Consider the following 20,483-nt stretch of genomic DNA (forward strand, 5'->3'; position numbering starts at 1 on the left):
AGTGGCTCTTAAATTCTAAATTTAATTTTTAAACTATAGCTTTAATGATTTATGGTTTTCAAAAACATGAAAGGTAAATATAAAAATCATCCACTCAAAAAACACAAAGGTTCTTATACTACTAAGCATATTTTCAGCACCAAAAAGTAAGGTTTAGACATATTTGATATACTTATTATATTCAATCACAATAATATAACATAAATCAAGTCTTTAAATGATTTTCTACATTCCTGATCCTGCCTTCAATCATAATCTAAATGCTACAACAAGGTAGCATTTATTGAGGATCTACTAAGTGCTCAGCACTGAATTAGATGCTTTATTAATGTGTCCAACAATCCATGTTTGGTATTAAGAAAGTTACAGCCTAATTAAAGCAGCCAAAAACATACCCTCCACAGCATCTAGTACCAAACCTCACAATCCGTAGGCACTAGACATATTTGTTAAACGGAAAAATAAACAAAAAATATGTATATTCACATATATATAAAGATGAAATACAATTTTGAGTAGCACAAGCTATAGAGAATCTCATTTTTGGACTAGATGATCTCTAGATACATCTGCTATAACTAAAATATTATGATTCTAAGTGTGAGATCCAGAAGGAAGAAACTATATGTTTTGGGCACTGCTTCCCACATAATGAATTCCCAAAACATTAAATATCAATAGTTTAAAGACAGTTTACATTTATGTAGTCCTTCGTGTTTTTAAAACATTTTCATATTCACTTCATTATTTAAAGCTTAAAGGAAATGAAATAATTAATTATAATGCAACCTCATGTCACAAAACCAGAGTAGGATCTTACCTCTTTTCTCTCTTTTTGTAGGTTTGAAGCAGGCATGCTCCTCATGGGTGGATTTCTAAAACCCTCTTCTTTTTGTTTTTGAGAATGTTTTCTTTGAATTACAGAATTGTTTACTGTTTTGTCTTGCACATTAGTTTTAATAGCTTTACTCATATTCTGAGTTTTCTTGGTCCTTTGATTCTTCTGATCAAATCTCTTTTGTTTGTAGTCTTTTCTTGACAGTTCATCCTTAACATAACCAAAATTTAAATTACTTAAAACATATCCAAGTAGCACTTTCACAACTAAAGTATAAGAATTTATTTTCTGTTATTGTAGAAATATACTTTAGCAGTTTTAAATGCTTTGTAAATAAATTATATCAGCTTACATATGAATAAAAACTCTGGAAGAATAAACAAAAACTAAAAAGATTAGTGCCTTATGGAGCAGGGGGAATGAGAAATAGCAGATGAGGTACAAGAGTAGGAGGGAAATTTTTCATTATAAATCTTACATTTTTTGATGTTTGAACCATAGGACTAGAGTAAATGTTCAAAAAGTTAAATTAAAAAAAATAAATTTCAAAAAGTAAACAACTTTGCAATAAAACTGCAATAAATATTTATAAATTAAAATAGCTTGAAGATTTAAACATACTTTGTAATGAATTCACAGTAATAGAAGACATACATTGCCAGTTGTCTGCAGAGCCAAAATTAATCTCCAACTCTTCCATTTAATTTTTTTTTTTGGTGCATCACATTGTAGATAATAACATTTCTTCATAACATTAGAGATATATATTCTTAAACAATAAAGTTTAAAAATACATTTTAGCATTTATTGCTGTGGAAACTGAACCGACACATCATCTTGCTACCATCGTGAAGAAGCATATACACACATCTCACAGTCAGAAAGAAACACTTTGCACCCAAAGATGAAAATAACAGGGTTAATTTGTCTAGTTCTGCTCCCTCCAATGTATACATTTTAAGAATTTCTTTAAACTACTGACCCTCTAATAAAAACTCTCCTAGATTTTTGTAATGCTAATTTCTGAAGACCCACCATGAGCTTTGGGATGTGATAAAGTGGCACTTTTTCATGAAGCATTCCATATTTTTGAGAGACTATGGACTCTGAGAAACAAACTGAGGGTTCTAGAGGGGAGGGAGGTGGGGGGATGGGTTAGCCTGGTGATAGGTATTAAGGAGGGCATGTATTGCATGGAGCACAGGGTGTTATACGAAAACAATGAATCGTGGAACACTACATCAAAAACTAATGATGTACTGTATGGTGACTAACATAAAATAATAAAATTAAATTAAAAAATAAATTAAAAAATAAAAATAACAAATGTAAAAATTAAATAAGTAAATAAATAAATAAAGTGGTACTTTTTCCATCTGGAACTGACTTCTGTAAACGTAGTAATCTTAGAAATCATGTGGGGTATTTTCCCTTTAAATAATTTTGGTGTTTTTACTAAGGCAAGCCAGTGCTTCTAAATCTGCTGTCTTGAAATGTTTTTTAAGTATACTTTTTTTTTCTCTAAATGCTTTTGCTAAATTTTCTTTCAAATTACTCATATTTTAGTTATTGTCCAACAATTTGCCACTTAAGAGCCATAACTTATGAGAAGAAGCACTTGCTAAGTAAAATGAAACTCATTACTAAGTAAAGAATAACAGAATGAAATGAAAAATAAGTAGATTTATAATAAGGACTGTTTTGAGAGTAAGTATGATACCTAGAAATTATCTCTTGAGGGGCACCTGGGTGGCTCAGTTGGTTGGGCGACTGCCTTCGGCTCAGGTCATGATCCTGGAGTCCCGGGATCGAGTCCCACATCGGGCTCCCTGCTCAGCGGGGAGTCTGCTTCTCCCTCTGACCCTCCCCCTTCTCATGCTCTCTCTCTATCTCATTCTCTCTCTCAAATAAATAAATAAAATCTTTAAAAAATAAAAATAAAAAATAAAAGAAATTAAAAAAGAAATTATCTCTTGAGAATTCTCTTAATTCTGTTTTTTCCAATACCTACCTGAATTTCTGCAGAAATAGTTTTAATCCACTCATCCACCGTCTTTCTGATCCGGATCTTCTCTGACATCTCTCTACAAAAGGGAAAAAAAGAATTGTCTTAAATTAGCATTTAATGTTCTGAGAATAGGACCTAGATCGGGACTCTTATCCAGTTTTAAATCTACTGTATAGCCCAATAGCCTTCATCTGAAAAGGAAAAACCAATGTTATTAGTTTTCATCAAATGTTTGAAGGATATTTGAATAGATCCCAGAAGATATATACCAAAGAGAGAAAAAAAAAATTTAAGTAAAATTTTACATCTGTAAAAAGTAATAGCAACATGTACATATCAAAATTCTAACTTTATAGTGAGTCCACATTGTCAAAGGAAATAAAGGACCTTTTCAAAACACTGAAACACATTGAGCAAAATGAAGCACATAGAAAAACAATTAAGAAAGCCTATACAACTGGCAGTTTCATAAACAGCCTCGGGATGCCAACATCCTGTCTTACCTATTAGTAGACAGAGCATTGATAAACGAATACATGGCAGCGCCATCTTTTGCACGAATAATAGCTTCCAGGTTTTCTTCAAGGACTTTTTTATTGTTTTGTACTCCTCTCAAAATCTTCTCAGCATCTTTCAAGATGGATCTTTTGTTGGCTGTTTGAAGCTTAATGGAATTCTGTGGAAGATCAGCAAGCCTTGACATAATCAGAGATTCTTTTGGCTTAAAAGAAAAAAAGGCAAAAATGTTACCATATAAAGTTTGTATTAATTATTTTAATGCAAACAAGAGCTATAACTATAGTTGGGGCCATACACTATGCCAATATATTCTAAGGACTCAATTTGTCAAATTGAAGAGCTATAAAACAGTACTGGGCTGATGGTAACTACACTTATTATGATTAGCATTTCATAATGTATATTTGTTGAACCTCTATGTTGTACACCTGAAACTTTTATTGTATGTCAACTATACTTCAATTAAAAATAAAAAAATAAAGTTAGCAATTAACATTTCTTTCCATTTAGAAGTACTAATGTGAATGTTAAGTGAAATAGGGCTGGGAAGTCCACGGAAGTGCTGGGCAGTCCAGTGGCCAATAAAAGTTATTATATGGGAAAGAAAGCAAAAACAATATAAGAGCAAGTTGGCTCCAGGTAGGCATGGCAGACACTTTGGACTGGATAAACAGGGTCATTTACAGTTCTCTTTCCCCTTTTTCTCCTCTCCAATAGAAGCTGGAAAGCTAGCAATGGCCAAGGAGCCATGAGTAGAGATCACTTAGTAAGGACTTCTGGAAAAGTTTTGTAAAGAAAACAGACTAAGTTGACGTGTCTTTTTCAGTACTTTCTCTTCATCTTTCTGTCCTGATAACTTCTATATTACTAATCATCATCAATTTTAATATCCTGTTTCCACTTTACCTGCAGTATGCCATTTGTTTCTTTCCTCTTTTGGCCAGGATCATGAAGAAAATCATCAGACCTCTGTACAGTCAATTTAGCTGCTCCTAGTTCTTCACCAGAAGGAAATCTTTGAGAGGATAAAGTGTCAATGCTATGAAAGATTTAAAAATAAAGTTCCTAAATTGTCATAAATTATGAACATTTGAATACACAAATCGGTGATACCTTCTTAGTTATACAGTACTAAATGGTGTATTATTAAATTGTACAATGAAATTAATCAGTTAAGTGATTAAACATATCAAACACAGAAAATCACAAGATACAAAATTACTCTGACCAGACTGGTTTAGCCATGGTAGAAAAAGAGCAGATAAAGGTTTTGCTTTGAAAAAGAGAATGTCCAGAAGCTCTTCTAGAAGGGTGGAATAAGACCTCTAAAAATCCACTCCTCCATAAGAGCAAAGAGAACACTAGCAAAAATGGTCAAAATCAGCTTTTTCAGAACTCTGGAAGTGAAAGGCTACCAACAACTCAAGGAATAATCAAGAAAATGACTGACTTTCAGTAAGAACAGCAAGCTTTATGCATTTTTAATTTGTCTCACTTCAAGAACCCTTTCCCCAGCTCTCTGGCAGCCTTGAAAATTAACAGCTTCACAACCCTTGTAGCTATGAAAACCAACAGCCTAACAACCACTCGAAAGGGCAGAACAGGTTTGGAGCTTCTCAGAAAGTCCCATTCACAGGGTTGCTCTTTATATGACCTGGCTCAGAGCTAGCTCAGTGAGAAACCCTAACCACAGGTCAATTTTTGAAAATAGTGGCAAGTGTTTAACATCTCAGCTGCCTGAGGTGGCTACAGCAGTTGAGGCAAACAAGAGGGATGCCAATAAACAAAAACTCAGGGAAATGAGAAGTCCATGGTGGAGCTTTGAAAATCCCTAACACATTACTGCAGATCTAGAATGCCATGTGCATGTACAGGGCTCTGTGAATGCCCAAGCAAGATCTGAGAAAAGCCAATGTCTGGCTGACATTGAGGCTTTGTGCAAGTTAAGGTTAAGACAGACTTATAAAGTGCCAGAGCACTGAAGGTGTGCCCCAACACCACACACGTGCATTCATGCACACACACACACACACACACACACACACACACACAGCCCCTTGACACTCAGAGAGAGACTTACAGGTTCAAGGTAGTTAAGGAAGTCTCTTTCTAATCATTAGCAGACTTAGCTCACCAAACAGAGACCCACCACACATAACAAAGAACACACACCTTACAGAACTCCCCTAGGAAAGTCACTACACAAACAGCAAAAACACACCCTGGGGGATGGAAGAATCTGATTTCCAAAGTTACCACACTGTATTATTTGAAATGTCCAATTTTCAATAAAAAGTTATGAGACACACAAAGAAACAAAAAAGTACAGCTAATACACAGGAAAAAGCATAGTCAATACAAACTGGTTTTGAGGAATTCCAAATATTGGACTTATTAGGCAAGGACTATAAATAAGCTATTACTAAAGGCAACTATGCTCAAAGAATTAAAAGAAAGCATAAAAATGAGGTCTCACCAAGTAAAGAATGTCAATAAAGAGATAGAAACTATTTAAAACAAAGAAAATTTAAACAGAATTTCTGGAGTTGAAGAATACAATAACTGAAATGTAAACTTCAATAGAGGGGCTACACAGCATACTTGAGTTGGCAGAAAAAAGAATCCATGAGCTTAAAGATAAATTATTGAGATGATCCCATCTGAGAAAGAGAAAAAAAAAAAAAGAATGAAGAAAAGTTAAGAGCCTCACAGATCTGTGAGATACCATTAAGAATACCAATAAACAACATAGTCCTAGGAGAAGAGAAAGGTTATTGTTCTATTTAACTATATAAAGAAATAGTGGCCAAAAAAGTCCAAAGTTTAATAAATATTAATCCACTCATCCAAGAAGCTCAAAAAACTTCCAGAGGATAAACTCAGAGAGAGCCACACCTAGATACATCATAGTCAAACTGTCAAATGCCTACGATAAAGGGAGAATTTTGAAAGCAGAAAGAGAAAAATAACTCATCATATACAGGGATTCTTCAGTAAGATTAACAGCTGACTTCTTATAAAAAAAAAAAAAAACCACTGAATCTAGAAGGCAGTGCTGACATATTCGAAGTGCTGAAAGAAAAAGGATGACAAGCAGGGGGGTTCACTCACTCAAGAGTCTGCCTCAGCTCAGGTCCTGATCATGGGGTCCCGGGATGGAGCCCTGCATCAGACTCCCTGCTGCATCAGACTCCCTGCTAAGCAGGGAGTCTGTTTCTTCCTCTCCCTCTGCCCCTCCCCCTGCTTGTATTCTCTCTCTCACTCACTCTCTCTCTCGAATAAATAAATAAAATCTTAAAAAAAAAAAGAATGACAAGCAAAAAAAATTTTTTTAAAGATTATTTATTTGAGAGAGAGAGAGAGAGGCAGAGGAAGAGGAACCAGCAGACTCCATATTGAATGCAGAGCCTGACACAAGGCTCAATCTCACAACCCAGAGATCATGACCTGAGCAGAAACCAAGAGTTGGATGCTCAACCAACTGAGCCACCCAACGCCCCTCAAAAATTCTATACCCCAAAAAACTACCCTAAATAGACACATAGATCAATAGAATAGAGAGTCTAGAAATAAGCTTACACTTATATAGTCAAGTAATCTATGATAAAAGAGGTAAGAGGGGCGCCTGGGTGGCTCAGTCGGTTAAGGATCTCCCTTTAGCTCAGGTCGTGATTTCAGGGTCCTCGGATCAAGCCCTACATCTGGCTCACTGCTCAGCGGCAAGCCTGCTTCTCCCTCTGCCCCTCCCCCTGCTCATGCTTTCTCTCTCTCTCTCTCTCTCTCTCTCAACTAAATAAATAAAATTTTTTTAAAAACCCATAAGGATATACAATGGGGAAAAGACAGTCTTCAATAAATAGTGCTAGGAAAACTGGACAGGTACATGTAAAAAAAAGAAACTGTACCACTTCTTACACCATACACAAAAATAAACTCAAAATGGATTAAAGACCTAACTATAAGACCCAAAACCATAAAGCCCCTAAAAGAAAACAGAGGCAGTAATCTGTCTGATACTGGCCTTAGCAACATTTTTTTAGATATGTCTCCTGAAGCGAGGGAAACAACAGCAAAAATAAACTACTGGGACTATACTAAAATAATTTGCACAGTGAAGGAAACCATCAACAAGATGAAAAGGCAACCTACTGAATGGGAGAAGATATTTGCAAATGATATATAAATGGTTAATATCCAAGCTATAAGAATTTATACAACTGTCAAAAAAAAAAAAGAAAAAAGAATTTATACAACTCAACACTAAAAAAATTGTGCAGAGGACCTGAAGAGACATTTTAGACATACAGATGGCCAACAGACAAGTGAAAAGATGATCACATCAGGGAAATGCAAACCAAAACCACACTGAGATTATCACCTATCATTTGACACCAGTCAAAATGGCTTGTATCAAAAAGACAAGAAACAACAAATGTTGGTGAGGATGTAGAGAAAAAGTACACTCGTACACTGTTGGTGGGAATGTAAATTGGTGCAGTCACTGTGGAAAACAGTATGAAGGTTCTTCAAAAAATTAAAAGTAGAAATACCATACAATCCAGTAATTCCACTACTGGACATTTACTCAAAGGGGAAAAAACTCTAATTCAAAAAGATACATTCACCCCATGTTTATTGCAGCATTATTTACAATAGCTGAGATGTGGAAGCAACCTAAGAGTCCATCAATAGATGAATGGATAAAGAAGATGTGGTATATATGTGTATATATATGTATATATATAAATCTATATATATAGATGTATATACACACAACAGAATATTGCTCAGCCAGAAAAAAGAATTAAATCTTGCCATGTGCAACATGGATGGACCTAAAGGGTATAATGCTATGTGAAATGAGTCAGACGGAGAAAGACAAATACATATGATTTCACTTATATGTGAAATCTAAAAAACAAAACAAATGAGCAAATAAAGCAGAAACAGACCCATCAATACAGGGAACAAACTGGTGGTTGCCAGAGGGGAGGGAGACAGGGGTATGGGCAAAAAGAGGTGAATGGGAGACAAAGGTACAGGTTTCCACTTATGGAATGAATAAACCGTGGGGCTGAAAGGTACAGCTCAGGGAATGGAGTCAGCAGTCCTGTAGCAGCACTGTATGGTGACTGACTATAGTTACACTTGTGGTTAGAAGAGCATTACATATAGAGCCGTTGAATCACTGTTGCACACCTAGAACTCATGTTACATTGTGTTTCAACTATACTTAAAAAAAAAAAAAGTAATGAATTAAGACAGTCCTAGGTAAACAATAGAATTCATCACTAGCAGACCTACCCTGAAGGAAATACCAAAGGGAATCCCTCATTTGATGAGGGAGGTGCATGGGGGAGTTGATGGAGGGAGGTGCATGGGGGACGAGCTAAATGGGTGATGAGGATTAAGGAGGGCACTTGTTATGATGAGCACTGGGTGTTACATGTAAGGGGTGAATCACTGAATTCTACTCCTGAAACCAGTATTACACTGTATGTTAACAACTAGAATTTAAATAAAAATTTGGGAAAAAAAGGGGGGTCCCTCAAGGTCAAATAAAAGGATACTAGAAATTAACTTGAATACATACGAAAAAATAAAGAATACTGATAAAGCTTAGCTATATAGGTAAATATAAAAACAGTATAAAATATATTTTTGTTTATAACTCTTTTCTTAAATCCTATCTGATTTAAAAGACAACTGCATATAGCATTAATTACCAAGCCATATAGATGGGCTTATAATGTATAACAATGTAATATGTATTACAATAACAGCGGGAAGGAAGGGGAAGGGAAGAAGCTATATTGGAACAAAGTTTGTGAATCCTATTGAAATTAAATTGATATTAATCCAAACGGGATTGTTTTAAATTAAGATACTATAATCCCTAGGGCAAGCACTCTGAAAACAAATCAGAAAGTACAGTAAAAGAAACAAGAAAATTAATGTCTACTTAATACAAAAGAAGACAATATAGAGAAATAGTGGAATTAAAAAATACCAAGACATATAGAAAACACATAGCAACAAGGCAGACATAAATCTTTTATCAGTAATTACATTAAAAGCAAATGGCATAAAACTGCAGTCTTCACATGAAAATACTAAAAATGTGGCTTATTTTTAGTTTTTATTATCACAGTTTCCATGACATTTAAGACAAATAAAATAATCATGACCTAGATGTACTTGATTTTTTAAAAACTATGAATGTAAAATTTCAGGCATACACAAAAGTAGAAAGAACAATATGATGAGCTCCAATACCCCTATTTACATTAATCATTAACTCATGGCTATCCTCATTTTATCCATACTCTCAAACCAGTTTCCTCTATCCTGCATTGGATTATTTTTGAAGCAAATCTCAAATAACATTTCATCAGAAATAATCTGGGAGCACCTGGGTGGCTTACTCGGTTAAGCATCCAGGTCTTAATTTTGGCTCAGGTCAGGATCTCAGGGTCATGAGATGGAGCCCCTCTGTGGGATCCATGCTGGGGGTGGAGCCTGCTTGAAGGCTGTCCTCTCTCTCCCTCTGTCCATCCCTTCCCCCACCTCAAGCACGCCTTCTCTCTCTCTCTAAAAAAATAAAAATAAATAATCTGCATTCATTAGAATTAAACTGCATTTTGAGAAATTAAGATACATTCATTTTATAACTATAATAAAGGGACAGATATATTAGCAGCAGAAAATAGTAAATCTAGGATAACTTTTTTTTTTAAGATTTGATTTATTTCTTTGAGAGACAGCAAGTGAGAGAGAGATCACACGAGTGGTGGTGAGGGGCAGAGGGAGAGGGAGAAGCGTATTCCCTCTGAGCAGGGAGCTGGATGCGGGGCTTGATCCCAGGACTCTGAGATCATGACCTGACCTAACCTGAAGCTTAACCCACCAAGCCACCCAGATGCCCTCTAAGGTAACTTTTAAAAGCAATGTTATATATTTATCAAAATTCCTAAAGAAATTTTAGAAATATAAACAAAGTTCTTTTTTTTTTTTTAAGATTTATTTAAGATAGTGAGAGAGAGCAGGAGTGGGGAGGAAGGTGGCTGGTGGGGAGGGAGGGAGAAAAAGCCTCCCAGTGGACGTGGAGCTCCATTCCAAGACCCCGGGGATCATGACCTGAGTGGAAGGCAGACACTTAACTGACTGAGCCACCCGGGCGCCCCTAAACAAAGCTCTTTTCAATATAGCTTTTATTCTAATCTCTTGTTTTTTACCTCTCTCTCTTCTCAGGATTCCATTCTATTTTTGACCTAGTTAGTAGGGTTTTATCTGAAGATTCACTTTTTCTTGTCAAAGAATCATGGTTATTCAAAATCTGTTCCAACAATCTTACATTTCCTGCAATAAAAGAAATATGGTACCATTTTTCATTTCAAGTACTTTTCTTTTTTATATAATAGCTCACATATATTCGTACTTGATTAGCTTCTTAGGATGATTATCTATCTACTCAACTCAATCTATAATGTAGGTTTTAAATACACTCTTCAAATAAAACCAAATACTTTTAACTCATGAAAACTACACTGGTAAAATTTTAGGCCTGCATTTATTTCCATCACATAAAAAAGGAATTTGATGAGACATGTCATCATCACAAAGCCCAGTAAATTGCATGATTTTTATCAATAGTTAAAGGGAGGTTTGACTGTTTCTTTACAGCAACTGTCAGTTAAATCTTCCCTTTAACCTCATCTTTAACCAGATTACATAATAACTTTTATCTTTCAGGTGAGGTTGGTTTGTTATTAAACATTTTAGTATCCTTATAACTCTTTAAGTGTATCCAAGACAAGACTCAAATGTATTTAAGTGATTCCAAGAATAAAAGCTTATATTTAACACTTTCAACTTACTTTTACGAGAAGGGCTCTAAGGGTCTGTAACAAATTATTACTTCAGGTCACTTATAAAAGTTCTTGTTCCCTATTAAATAGTTAATACTATAATACTTTTTCCAACTGAACACAGTAATAAATGTTAAATTTCTCTGAGTTTTACTATTGAAATTCACACCTAAAAACAACGTAAGGAAACACACTCTAAAATGATCAGCCTTACCTTTAGTAAAGCATTATTTTTTATTAGTAACTAAACTTGTTCAGTAAAGGTTTAAGTAATAACCTATAGAAAATAATCAGAATAATTTTAACTGTATACCTCTACCTCCTGCAAAGAATCTAAAGAAGGATTTGCCCAGTTAAGTATCATTTAAAGAAAAATACTAAAAATAGACATCCTACATTAGTTACTACTAGGCACATAAGAGAATAAGAAATCAGAGGAGTATGGAAATCTGTTCCTAATTTGAGGTAGGTCTAATAAAAGTAGTAGATGTTAGTTATGATTGCTTTATTACCTATATGATCTGACATCTCCATATTTTCTTTTTCTTCTTTAGGATTTTCCCTCTTTGATATTTTATCATCCTTTGAAACAGGTATAGGAGCAAACCTGCGAGGTGCTGGTGTCTCCAAAGGAGATTTCTGTTTATCAAAACCCATATCTTCAACCTCTCCAGAAGGTGCTTTAATAGAAAATAAAGAAAATAAATTCAACTTATTTAAAAAAAAAAAACTTTAATTTGTAGAGTGTTACTCTTCCCCATATTTTAAAAATAAAACTAAAATTATATAGGCTACACAAATTAAGAAGTACATAGAAATAACTCTCACTAGAAATCAAAATGTAGGCTATAAAAATTTCACACTTACAGCTAATAAACAAGAAAAAAAAATCAATATGACAATATTCAGTGCTATTTAAGCTGTGGTGAAAATGGCATAGCCAGACACTACTCATGGTAATGAGAACTAATAAAACCATCTGGCACTAAGTATAGGAAGTCTTAAAATTTTTATATATTTTGATCTAGTAATCTCACTCTTGGGAATTTATCCTAAGGAAATAACCTAGAAGAAAGAAAACATTAAATATATCATTTTATCAGAGTACTGTTTATAAAGTAAAAACCCTAAAATCTGCCTAAATGCCCAACAACAGGATAAATTGTGACTATCCTTTCATCATTAAAAATTAATATTATGGGGGTGCCTGGGTGGCTCAGTCGGTTACACGTCTGACTTCAGCTCAGGTCATGATCCCAGGGTACTGGGATGGAGCCCCACATCTGCTCAGAGGGGAGTCTGCTTCTCCCTCTGCCTCCCCCGCCACCCTACTTGTACTTTCTCGCTCACTTGCTCTCTCTCAAATAAATAAATAAAATCTTTAAAAAATTAATATTATGAAGATAATTATGTAAAACATGGGAAATACTTTTGATATGCTAGTAAAAAATCAGTACAAAATTATATTTATGGTAAGTTGCAGTACATAAAAATAATGTATGCCCAGGAAAAAGTATTGAAAAATAAAAAGCTTAACTTGTTGAAGTTTAAATTTACTTATTTTTTCCTTTTATTTCTTTTACTGTCACTAAGACATACAAAGAAACCAATTCAATATACAACCAATAAAACATACATTTTTTTTCCCTTAAAACTCAAGTCTAAAAAAAAAAAATTATGAGCAAATAAGTCTTCAGAACTAAGTATGAAATAAGTGTCCACTTCTACTGAAAGCATATGGCTAGGTCATACTGAACCCTGAGTTGGGGCTGTAGCTCTGACAAACCCACCCTCAAGTCAGGTAACCTGGAGCAGGCAAGTCATAACCTTCCTGTGCTTCATCTTCCTTGATTTCAACTTAAAAATTGACTCATGCCACTTTCACAACAGTTTTGTAAGGACCACTCATTTGTGGAAAAACATAAAGCAATTTACAAGTATAAGGACTCTTCAAGATGTCTGTAATACAAAAATGGTGTAACAAATCAAATGTTGGGGATATTGGATCTGTATATCATTAAAGGGATAGCCCTTGATTTTCATTGATTCATTCAATAATTTGGAAACACATTTATTCATTTGTGGGTTGTTTTTTTTTTTTACCTTTTCTTTTTTTTTTTAAAGTAGGTTACACACCCAGCATGGAATCCAATATGGTGCTTGAACTCACAACCCTGAGATCAAGACCTGAGCTGAGATCAAGAGTCAGATGCTCAACTGACTGAGTCACCAGGAGACCCATTTATTCATTTATTTTAAATTCCAGAGGTTTAATACAAATACACTACGCATTCCTTTTTTACTATAAACAAAGATTTTTAAAATTCTATTAAATTGGCAAACTTACATTACTACCTAAAAATAATTAGAAATAGTTTATTACTGTACTCAGGTCATTTCTCTCCTCACAGAATCAAGAAAAATGGAAAATATACAGTTTGTCAGAGATGTGGAAAACTGATTACAAGCACTGATACTAGATGAGTAAAATTTTTCTAAACTTGTAAGTGCGTCTGACAATTTATGAAGGCTATTTATTAAAACCATAAAGTAGGACATGATCCCTAACTAGACTGGACTAGTTTTGAAATGACCTAAAAATTACTTAACCTAAAACAACTAATTTTATAAAACAAAGACTTAGTTTTCTTCTACCTAGTAAACAAGTTTTTGGCTTACATATTGTAAAGGAAATTCATAGCTAATATTTTTCATTCACAGAGCACTACACATTTTTACCTTGTTTGGAAGCAAATGTGTTCTGTGAAGATGGATCACTGCTACCAAGGTTAGAAAAGTCTGGTTTTCCAGAATACTTTTCCATCACTCTAGAAGGGGGCGTAACAACAGGCTGAAAACTACTGGTCTTGAGCGCAGCACTAATGAAATGAGTCTGGAAGACATACAATTATTTTCTTAATTTCAAATATCATTTGAAAGAGTTCTTATCTCATGAAGTTTATTAGAGGACTTGAAAACAATATGTTAGATTTAATAAACAATAAAATACATACATTACATGTAACTATCCATTGTAGCAATCTGCCACTGGATTAAGCCTGGCTCTGTGGTATGACCTTGATCATTTGATTTAGCCATTCTAAACCTCGGTTTCTTCCTTTCTACTTCAGAGATGGCTTGGGGACCAGTGAGGCATGCTAGGAGATGACCAAAAGGAAGGGGCCCTAGTCCTAGATCTCTACTTCAACCAGAGAATTTCAAACCAAAACTTCTCCTCTTTATATCCTGGGTGATTTCATTTGAAGGAAAGGGTGAAAAAACATTGCTAAGAGGCACTCAGATTTGTAGCAGCAATAATATATATGCATTTAGATACAAATGAGAGCTAAAATGACAATTTTCAGCACTATTAATATCTGGAATGTAAATGTATCTTACCTAATAAAACTGATTTCAAAGGAGTCTTATACGAGGTAAAGGAAAACCTAAAAATATTTACAGTTTTTCAGAAGTCTTAAAAATGTGTAGAGATCTCTCTACGTAAAACAGATGCGCCAGACTCAACAAATTTCATTTCATTAAGTCTTTATTGAACTACTAATATACCTAATGTCACTAAAGCTTCAACTTTCCCTGTAATTATAAGCATTATAAATAAGATGTCTGCATTAGAAAAGATTCCATTCTTCCAAATTCAGAAAGTCAATGAACGATGGGTTTATTTATGAAAAAAATGGATAAATGGCAGGTAGGCATAGAGGACAAGTAGGACCTCTCCTTAAGAAATCAATGTGCTTTTCAAATGTGTCACTTCCTCTTACCCTGAAGAAAAAAATAAAATGTTTTCTAGGTAAAGAAATCAAGGCTCAGAAAAGGGCAGTTAGACTGGGACCAGCACTCTGACAGACTCACTCCTAGCTCCTCACAAGATACCATGCTGCACACGCAATTTCAGTTGTGCATGGAGTACTTACTAAAACCTTACTTTGTATGGCCATATCATTCCAATAAAAATACTATCTTCAACCACAAGGAAAGCTCAAGCCAAGCTCTATTAAGAAGTTTTGAGAATTACAGTATATTCGTGTTCACTCTGTGATAACATACTGAGCTATAATAAACTTATTTTTGTGTATTCTTCTGAATGTTATATTTTAATTTTTTAAAGTTTTAAAGCTGCACATTAATTAGGAAAAAATAAAAGTAAATTAAAACCAATGCATTTATAATGCTGGTCATTCACTCATTCAAAAAAAAAAAAAAAAAAAAGTATACTGAGTATCTGAGCACTGGCTACTATCCCAGGACTTGGAAATGCCAAAATAAATAAACTATACCTACCAGTTCCTTCTGAAGATAACTCTTCTTTTTATAATAGCCCAGTGCCTCATATTCAAAAGGCAATTAAAGATGTTAATGCTTTTAATTAATTAAACACAGAAGCACTATGTATACCAAATGGTTCTTATCTCATCAGAATCATTAGAGCTTTTTATTCCCAGGTCCCATCTCAGACCTGCTGTCTGAATCTCTGAGAGGTACAAGCATATGTATTTTTATAAGGCTCTTCATGTGATTGTGATGCACATTCTCAAGCTAACAACCGTAACAAGTCACTGCAATGCAGTATTAGCCCTTTCAAAATGGTATGAACAGAAATACCACAAAAGAAGGAAAAACCAACTACATGGGAATGTCTTATAGAACTAGTGATATTTGAACTAGAATGTACAGAGAGAGGTCTCCACATGGAGAGGAAGAATAATGAACTCAAAAATCATTATTTAAGAATGAAAACTGTTACAATGTAATGAGCAATTGCAATTATCAATGAACATTAGCTTAAGGATCCAAGTGATAAAAGACCATGGGATGTGCTGGCTTTATTATAGATACCTGAAAATCTATTTGTTGCTGTTGTAATTTTTCAAGATGCCTAATGTGCTGCTCCATAAACACATTCATTTGCTTTTCATGATCATGACAATGTAGTTTCTCATGTTTATTCTGAATGCTTGTTTGCTGCTCTGTAACACGTTGTAACTGTTTATCAGCCTCCTGTAACTTATTGAGTAATTCTGTAACAGAATTCACTTTTGCTTCCAAATCACTCTGCACCTAAAACAATAAAATACCAGAAGACATCAAAAATATGCTCAATTACTACAAAGGTTGTTTAAAGTGACTGATAATAAAAATGATCAAATTAGATTTTTACTCTCCAAATCTCTGATGATTTTATACTTTTTAGAATCACAGAAATAAAAAGCAGAAGATAGTTAGCCCTAATAGATTTTTTTCTCTCATTAATAACACATTTGCAACAAAGAATTGTTATAATGCCAGAAATGAAATACTTAAATGGTAATTAAAAAGAAGTAAATAACAGGAAACAAACTGAGGGTTGCTGGAGTGGTGGGGGGTGGGAGGGATGGCGTGGCTGGGTGATAGACATTGGGGAGGGTATGTGCTATGGTGAGCGCTGTGAATTGTGTAAGACTGTTGAATTACAGATCTGTACCTCTGAAACAAATAATACATTATATGTTAAAAAAAAAAAAGAGGAAGAAGATAGCAGGAAGGGAAAAATGAAGGGGGGAAAATCGGAGGGGGAGACGAACCATAAGAGACAATGGACTCTGAAATACAAACTGAGGGTTCTAGAGGGGAGGGGGTGGGGGGATGGGTTAGCCTGGTGATGGGTATTAAAGAGGGCACGTGCTGCGTGGAGCACTGGGTGTTATGCACACACAATGAATCATGGAACACTACATCAAAAACTAATGATATAAAGTATGGTGATTAACATAACAATAAAAAATTTAAAAAAATAATAACAAAAAAATTAGCTTTTGATACTCCACTAATCTCAGACTGAATTAGGTCGGCAGCCTGGAGTCCCAGTCTTAGCTTGGCTACCTATTAGCTCTGGGACCTGTGTCTACTCTGACTCTGTTTCTCAGTTTTCCATTTGCAAACTGAAGAGGGTGGCACAGATAATCTCTGAGTTCCTTTCTAATTCTAAAATAAAGATGACCCTGCCCAGGACTCAGGGTTTCCTGGATGCAATATTTTCAGGGCTGAAACCAAGCAGTCCCAGGTTCTCTAGCATTTTCCCAGCAAGGAGGGGCTACGTCTCAATTCCTGAGAGGTAATATATGAGCATGAACAGGAAAACTCTTTCAAATTGAGAGCGACTAGAATGACCCTAGTCTACAGTTGGATACAACCATTTATAGACTCAGTTCCTAATAAGTATTTTTACATTTGACAAAGAAGCTGCGAATATCTGGGGAGAAAATTATACTTTTATCAGCGGGGCTGCCGTAGCGATGGCAGCTGCGGTCGCTGCGGCCACAGTTGTAGCTGAATCAACTCCACTGGGTGAAATTCTCGCCTCCTGAGTAGCAGCGTCCTTTTCTGGGCCTACATCTTCTAAAAGCTGTACCTTTACTTCCTTAAAAACAGGCATGTTTTGAGCTCTGTAAATAAAAAAGGAATACAAATATATTCAGTAAAGCCACACTGAGCCATTTCAAGAAGCACCTGCAGTGATAATCTGCTGACAGTGGGTTTTCTTGATTTTTTAAAAAATTAAATCACTTGGTTTTCCATATCAGGATCTAATCAGTCATTTGGTAAATGAAATCTATGAAAGGTCACTATAGACTAAAGAAATAAGAAGATAATTCCTGGAAGGTTGTGGTATTTCAGAAAAGAAGACTTGCACATATGAAAAAGACAGGGGTACAATTACAATAACATATAATCAAGAAGTACAAATGCAAAACATGCAGAAAAGGCTCTAAGAGTACAAGTACCAAGTTTTACTTCCAAAGGAAGACAACCTAAGAGAAACTGTTAAAACTGCTAAAAAAAAAATGCTTTTTAAAATTCTAGCTCATTTAGGTTTAATAAATGTCACAGAGTTTGTTAAAACAGGGCATAAACACAGGTTGAAGCAGCCTGGATTAAAAATGAGAGCAAATACATATTTACAATGAGGGATTTAATTAAATGAATACTAAGAAAAAAGAAAAAAAAAGACTCAATTTTGTTACATATTTCCCCTAAAAAAAAATAAAACAAAACAAAACAAAACAAATCATCACCAACAACAAAAACAATGAAAGGAACCAGACAAAACTGCAGAGTTCCTAGGTAAGTCTAAGTAAAAGCAGAAGGAATGCCCTCTATCTCTAGCTGCTGGATTTCTCTTCTGATTTCTAAAGCAGACCCAGAGAAGCTCTTAAACTTACTTCTCTTTGTTATTTCCTCATTCTACTAGGAGCATCATTTTTCTCTGTCTCAAAATTTTGAAGTTTTCTTGACTTTTCCATTCTCCACTTACCTTCTCACACTTAACTGAGTCACCAAGTTTTGTCAATTATTTCATCACAATTGCAGGAATGGTGTCACAGAACTACAGAGGCAAGGGAAACCCAATAGGCCACCTATCCTAACTTCCTAATGTGACAGATGAAGAAACTGAGGTCCACAGAAGTAATAGGATTTACTTGACCAAAATCACTGAGCCAGTAAGGCACAGTTGACTTAAGATTCCTAGAGATCGTCCCACAACACCGAGCTCTCTCAGAATAGTGCCTTTGATGCTTCTGCCTCTGGTAAAAAACAAACAAAACCAAACCAACCAACCAACCAAACAACAACAACAACAACAAAAAACAAGAAAAACTTCACCATCTCTTGCCAACTATTTCATTCTTGCAGATTTTACTCATTCAGAAACTTCTCAAACACATTTCTCCACCACTCAAAAATCTAAAATTGTTCCTTAGAGACAACTGAATAGGCTAATTTCTTGTTTGACCGTCCACACACACCATCCTCTGTCCCTGCCCTAGTTTCCTATATGCACCTGATACTTCACACAGCCTCTCAGGAGTCACATTGCTCCTCACTGGCTACACCACACCCTTCCCACATCCGACTCCAGGCTTTTTCTCACTGTTCTCTCAACCTTCTTCCACTCAACTTACTATATATCCTTCTCCTTCTTTAAGATCCAACATGAACCTTACCTTTTTCAATAAACCTATCCTTAAACACTTCCAGTTGATCTCTCCCTTCAATAACTCCTTCGGTTTTACTGCCTCTACTATCCACCTGAGGTTTAGTAAGCAGTCACCCCATGGTTTAAATGTCTGTGCAGAACAGTCTCATAATATATTAAATGCAATGTTGCTTCCTATCACAGTTCTAATCGCTCATTCCTGCATATATGTCCATATTCTCTTCCCAACTAAGCTCTAAGCAACCTGGGTTGGGGGGTAGGGGAGGGGGATTTCTTTTATGCCAAACCGCAACAAAGAAAGAACTAAGCACAGTAGGCACTCATTATATATCTAACTGATTAAGTGGTGTGTTAAAATATAATTCAGATATTCCTATCTTTTAGTATACCTGTCTGAAGTCTGAATGTGCATTACCCTTTAAGATCGATCATTCTACATGAATACATTAAGTTGACCTACAAGAGAAGTAACATTGTAAGACTAGACATCAGCTTCTTAATAGGCTTTTAAATTTTATTTTTTTTCTAATTATCAAATTAAATGCTCAATGTAACAAATGTAAACAGCTTCTAAGTGTAAAGAACTGGGAAACACACAACTTTCTCATTCAGAAAAATTATTTCTTCTATTTTTTTTTAAATTGTTTCTTATTCCTAAATCCTCTGAATCTGGCATTTAGACCAATATTATGAAGAAACTGCCCTCACCAAGGCCAGTAATAATTTTTGCTTAATTCAATGGACACTTTACAGTCCTTACCTTTCTTTACCTCTGAGCAACCTATCAAACTTAGAACTTCATTCCCCTTGGCTTTATTAACACCACACACTCCTATGTCTCTGGATAAACCAAGTAGCATTTAGCTCGCTTGCATTTCTGCATAGCTCTTAAAGGTTTGGTTTTCTTAGTGTCTGACTCTATGCCATCTTTCTTTTCACTCTCCCTGAGTCACTTCAACTGTTCTCAGAGTTCAGACTACCATTTATATACTACTTCTAACATCTAGATTCCTAGGTTAGACTTTTTGTGAATTTGACCTTTATATTCAATTTCCTACTGGACATTGTTTAACTGGATTTCTTACAGATACCTCAAACCCCTGCATATGTCCAAAATGAAATATATTCCCCCAAGAATTCTTTCCCAAGGATTTTCCTTTCTCAGTGAATACTACGACTGACCATGGATTTATACAAGCCAAAAATCTGAGATTCATCCTTAGCTCCTTCTTCACTCTCAGATCAAATCGTCAA

The 20,483-nt window shown here is 35.0% G+C and overlaps 1 protein-coding gene across 8 annotated transcripts in view; it reads right to left on the reverse strand.

Moving 5' to 3' along the window:
* KIAA0586 (KIAA0586 ortholog) overlaps positions 1 to 20,483 on the reverse strand; it is a 119,406-nt gene that overhangs the window by 91,678 nt on the left and 7,245 nt on the right. For 6 of the 8 annotated variants that reach the window (XM_028101428.2, XM_028101437.2, XM_028101434.2 and 3 more), the window contains 9 exons: positions 17,502 to 17,676; positions 16,091 to 16,312; positions 13,973 to 14,126; positions 11,746 to 11,913; positions 10,601 to 10,724; positions 4,272 to 4,404; positions 3,350 to 3,567; positions 2,850 to 2,922; positions 821 to 1,048 (listed from right to left, as the gene is read on the reverse strand). In XM_028101428.2, coding sequence (XP_027957229.2) covers positions 821 to 1,048; positions 2,850 to 2,922; positions 3,350 to 3,567; positions 4,272 to 4,404; positions 10,601 to 10,724; positions 11,746 to 11,913; positions 13,973 to 14,126; positions 16,091 to 16,312; positions 17,502 to 17,676 — 1,495 coding nt within the window. The remainder of the gene's footprint in view (positions 1 to 820; positions 1,049 to 2,849; positions 2,923 to 3,349; positions 3,568 to 4,271; positions 4,405 to 10,600; positions 10,725 to 11,745; positions 11,914 to 13,972; positions 14,127 to 16,090; positions 16,313 to 17,501; positions 17,677 to 20,483) is intronic. The other 2 variants (XM_028101417.2, XM_028101403.2) reach the window with 1 other exon arrangement.

This window comes from Eumetopias jubatus, unplaced genomic scaffold (assembly GCF_037043125.1).
Source record: "Eumetopias jubatus isolate StellerSeaLion01/CBP00866 unplaced genomic scaffold, mEumJub1_p1.0 scaffold_7, whole genome shotgun sequence".
Classification (NCBI taxonomy): domain Eukaryota; kingdom Metazoa; phylum Chordata; class Mammalia; order Carnivora; family Otariidae; genus Eumetopias; species Eumetopias jubatus.